The following is a 4,963-nucleotide window of genomic DNA, read 5'->3' as shown; positions in this document are numbered from 1 at the left end:
CCTATCCTGCTTCCCCTGTGCTTCCTAGATACTCAAAGAGCAGAAAGTGAACAATTTTTAATTTCTAGTTTACTTCCAGAATATCACTATCTTTGATTCACTTGATGTGGCTACACAGCTTTACTGTATGCATTTGTCAAGAAAGTGAAGAAAAAATGAAAATATTTGTCTCATTTAAATAAGAGTTTATTTGTGCTTAGATTAATTTTTAATTATTATTCTTTTTGTAGCAAAAATTCAATTTACAGTAAAATTGAATTTAACACCTTATGTTAATCATCTCCTAAATGATGTAAAATCATAACCCTTGTGATCACAACTACAAAATAGTCTCCATTTTGTATGTTTTATTAGAAAAATGATAGTGCCATTTTAGTTGAAACTAATCTTAATTAGAATGTAAAAAAAAGGTGCTAAGATTTACCTAATTTTAAAAATAACATTGAACCTGTGTACTTTGGAACATATCACTCAGGACTATTTTTTTTTTTCTTTCTGTAAGATGGTCTTTCTATTCTACCATTAATTATTCAGAGCCTTAGAAAGTGCTGTGTGTTGAAACCATCATATCTTGCAGCTATGAAATCAAGTATTTTGCCTTGTGAATAAATATAAAGAAAATTACTTAACAGCTTGTGGGAGCCTGTGGGAGTCAAGCTCTAACCTGCTCTCACCTAATGAAGGGTTCTTAGGTGGAGGAGAGAGGAATGAGAAAATATCAGATAGAAAGATAGTCCTAGACAACGAGGAGAAAGACAAAGACATGGGATAGCTTTAGGAGGACCCTGGGTCAATACCCAACAGCCCAGAACTTTATTCAAAAGAGCTTTTTATAATATGCCAAAGGGAGATGCAAAAGGCCTCCCCCTTGCAAGATCAAAGCACACCTTACAGTCAAGTGTAGACCCTTTCAAACACCTAGTAAACACGCCCTTTGCCAAATCATCCTATTATGCAGCCCTGTTGGGTAAAGAAAGCTCATAGTCTCTGACCCTAAGTAATTTGTGCCTCCACAACAGTGTTGGTTATGCAAAGCAAGAGTTGTATATAAAATTGAATTCTCTGGTGCATGTTGTCTAGTGTTACTTATTCTTAGTCCTTAACATTTCTTCCTATAATTTTTGGTTCTATACTTATTATTATTGCTTATTTTTTAAAATGTGAACTGGTGTTTTGCCATGATTGTCCAGTACCCTGGAACTGGAGTTATAGACAGTTGTGAGCTATCATGTGGGTGCTGAGAATTGAACCCCATTCCTCTTAAAGAGTAGTCAGTATTCTTAACCACTGAGCCATCTCCCCAGTCCTCCTCCAATAATTATTTTTATATGATTACCATAAAAGCTTTGATACTTCTTTCTATTAAATTTTTCTGTTCTAGTTAAATACATGAATTAATTACCATGAGTGATATTTTGACATTTTCATTTGACCTTATGCATCAACTTTGGAGAGGAGCAAGCAGGCTGTTTATGAATGTGGTGTTTTAGAGTAAATTCATATAGATTTCAAATCATATATATTGCCAAATTATACTATCTGAAGAAAGTCATATTGTATTAATAACTGGCAAGTACCTAAGCCTCAAGAGTCTAAATTTTATTCAAAGAGTAGTTTCTTCTTCAGATATATGCTAATATGCTACCACCAGTTTTCATGTTATCCGACTAGCCCCTTCCTTCTGATTCTTCAACATCAATTATTCTGTTATCTTGATCCAGATGCCTTTGCCACATGAAGAAGGTAATAACATTATTTAACCTTCGCTGAAAGAGGGAGATGACTAAAAAACAATGCTACTCTGAAGTTTTCACTGAGGAATTCAAATTCTGTCTTTACCCAGTTGACTCTGGGGAGACCTCCTGGGTGTTAGTGCCTGGGTCTCTTAAGATCCCAGATTAATCATCTACTCTTTGTTATCTTAACAATATCATTATAAAATTAGAACAAAAATAAAATAGAATCCATAACATTTGCCAAATACTTTTGGTCACTGGGTGAGTCTTGAAGCTCACATAGCTTGTTGTCTCACTAATTTCATTTAGTTTTTATGACAGCAGACTAATTTTTTATAAAGTTATGGACACATTTTAGAATGATGAATTTTAAGTAAAATTTCAACATTTTGAAAACACACAACAGACAGAATGTTCCTTAAAGAAGTGGAGATGGATTTTTTTATGTTGAAATACCCTTCATAGTTGTAAAAAAAAAATCCACAGTACAGCCAGATTTTCAAGTGAACAATTTGCCACTTCTCTTGTTGATAGCTAAGGTAGATTCTGATTAATCACTAATTATTAGTCATACTGGACTAATTCATATGATGTCAGAAAGTATTATTAAGTTATCCTTTGTTCATATCTAGAATGCAGTTTCTAAATGCTTTTCAACATTTCACTTCAAAATTACTAAGATAATGATACAAAATGACTGTTCCAAGGTACATTATTTCTCTCCTTCAACAGAGAGCAGATTCTTTAGTCCCATTTTAAAATGTCTCTCTTCTAAGGTATTCAAAATTTTATCCTGACCTCAATTCTGCACACTATGTAACTATACACTTTACAAACGTGTTTGTAATAGTAATAAAATAAATCACAGTAAATTTACATAAATGCACACCAACTTCTATAAAGTGTATTAAGTATTTGGGTTTTTTTTTCATAACTGTAGATGTACTTGAATACATCTTACTTTCACCATCATCTTGTGAATTATGGAAAACCAGACCTGTGTCACTGAGTTCATATTCCTGGGCCTTTTACAGAACTCAAAAGTTGAGAAAATATTGTTTGTTGTATTTTCTTTGGTCTACCTTGCAACTATTGGAGGCAATATGATGATTGTGGTGACCATTATCTACAGCCCTGCACTGCTGGGCTCCCCCATGTACTTCTTCTTAATATTCCTGTCCTTACTGGATGCATGCACTTCTTCTACTGTCACACCCAAGATGATTGTAGACTTCTTCTATGAGAGGAAGAGCATCTCCTTTGAATGTTGCATGACACAACTGTTTGCTGTCCACTTTTTCACTGGGGTAGAGGTGATTGTCCTGTCAGCCATGGCCTATGACCGCTATGTAGCCATTTGTAAGCCCCTTCACTACTCTTCCATCATGAACCGGAGTCTCTGTGGACATCTTGTGGTAGTTGCCTGTGCAGGAGGATTCTTGCATTCTATCATACAAATTATCTTCACTTTGCAATTGCCCTTCTGTGGACCCAATGTCATTGATCATTACATGTGTGACTTGTTCCCATTACTGAAGCTGGCCTGTACTGACACACACATATTTGCTCTTTTGGTGTTTGCCAACAGTGGGTCTATCTGCATCATCATCTTCTCTATTTTGCTTGTCTCCTATGGTGTCATATTGTACTCTCTGAGATCCCACAGCTCTGAAGGGAAATTTAAAGCTCTCTCCACCTGTGGATCTCACATCACTGTTGTGGTTTTGTTCTTTGTCCCATGCATATTAACATATGCAAGACCAATATCTGCATTCTCCTTTGAGAAAAATGCTGTTGTATTTACCACAGTCTTGACACCATTGCTCAATCCTATGGTTTACACTTTCAGGAATAAGGAAATGAAGAGTGCCATCAGGAAAATGTGGAATAAATTAATAGTGGTTTCTGATAGTTATTAAATATTACCCTTACTTTGTTGTGGAAATGGATCAGTGGGTAAGAGTACTTCATGCTGTGCTAAGAGGACATCAATTCTGATTTCTAGCACCCATGTCAGAAGCCAGGCATCATAGGGCCCTTTAACTTAATGTTGGTTCAACAGTTATAAGTAGATACCAGAAATTCAGAGGGCTGTTAATCTACTCAAACACAGAAATCTAAAATTTCATTCCAGAACTTTCCCGAGGGCAATCAGGTAATGTACATAGTCAATGTGGTCTTATTTATTTGCATATATATGTGCAAGTACAAACAGCATACTCTCCCTCTTGTGTACAAACATATATGCTACCCACTCACCCATTCATTCATCCCAATATGAACATCAAGAAAAATGGGCACACTTCAAAGACAATGGAATGATAAAGAAGTCAATATGTACCCACAGAGTTACTATGTTATTTAGGTATTATATAGAATGAAATGACATTATTCCATAGAGGGTCCTTCAACATTTTAGGTGAATATTTTTGAGATTATAATTAAACACATTATTTTTCCTCTACCTTTTCTCCCTTCAAACTATCCCACATAAACCTCATTGCTCTCTTTCACAGTTATGGCCTTTTTCATTAATTGTTACTATGTGCATATATGTACATACATGTATATTCCTACATATAACTGTCTCAGTCTGTATAATGTTACTCATATGTATGTTTTCAGTGCTGAACTTTTGATATTGGATAACTAATAGGCATACTCTTTCCTGAAGACTATTTCTCCCCCAGTCCCTGGTTATGGTGACACACAATGGTAGGATGTGCTGAAGAGGTAGAGGCAGGAGGATCCCGAGATACCTCTTTTTGAGATTACATATTTATAATGAATTAACTACTTAATATTATGACATAGCAACACTAGTTCATGTGACAATAAAATTACAACTTTATACTCTCATAAATCTAACAAACATTGGAAGAGATTTAAGTATTAAAATGTTTGCCATTTGAACAATGTCAGTAATATGAAAGTAGGTTGATAACCTGAATATGTATTGAAATGAGGAAAAATATGAAAATTTTTGCAAGGGAAGAATAAGATTCTAAGTAACATTATGAGACATCATATCCAGGAAGTGCATCAAAAGAAACATGAATATGAGCTGAATTCTGGATGTTTCTGTATCATTTGACTTCATTTTTAAATTAGTTCCATTCATGTCAAGTAGAATACTTGAGTAAGTTATCTAATTGCTTTCTTATTTTTTTTTTTGGTTTTTCGAGACAGGGTTTCTCGGTGTAGCTTTGTGCCTTTCCTGGAACTCG

At 34.8% G+C, this 4,963-nt stretch overlaps 1 protein-coding gene across 1 annotated transcript; it reads left to right on the top strand.

Moving 5' to 3' along the window:
* The first annotated feature begins 2,690 nt into the window (after positions 1-2,690).
* LOC114683680 (olfactory receptor 4C15-like) lies at positions 2,691-3,700 on the top strand. The gene has a single exon (XM_028857993.1). The coding sequence runs from the start codon at positions 2,720-2,722 to the stop codon at positions 3,653-3,655; it is 936 nt and encodes a 311-aa protein (XP_028713826.1). The 5' UTR covers positions 2,691-2,719; the 3' UTR covers positions 3,656-3,700.
* The last annotated feature ends 1,263 nt before the right edge of the window (positions 3,701-4,963 follow it).

This window comes from Peromyscus leucopus, chromosome 4 (genome assembly GCF_004664715.2).
Source record: "Peromyscus leucopus breed LL Stock chromosome 4, UCI_PerLeu_2.1, whole genome shotgun sequence".
In the NCBI taxonomy this organism is placed as follows: domain Eukaryota; kingdom Metazoa; phylum Chordata; class Mammalia; order Rodentia; family Cricetidae; genus Peromyscus; species Peromyscus leucopus.
The sequence above is the reverse complement of the archived record's forward strand: the minus strand, read 5'-3'. Positions and strand labels throughout refer to the sequence as shown.

Excerpts from the sequence above, each read along its gene's own strand:
- LOC114683680 (XM_028857993.1), top strand. The coding sequence starts at position 2,720 with ATGGAAAACCAGACCTGTGTCACTGAGTTCATATTCCTGGGCCTTTTA.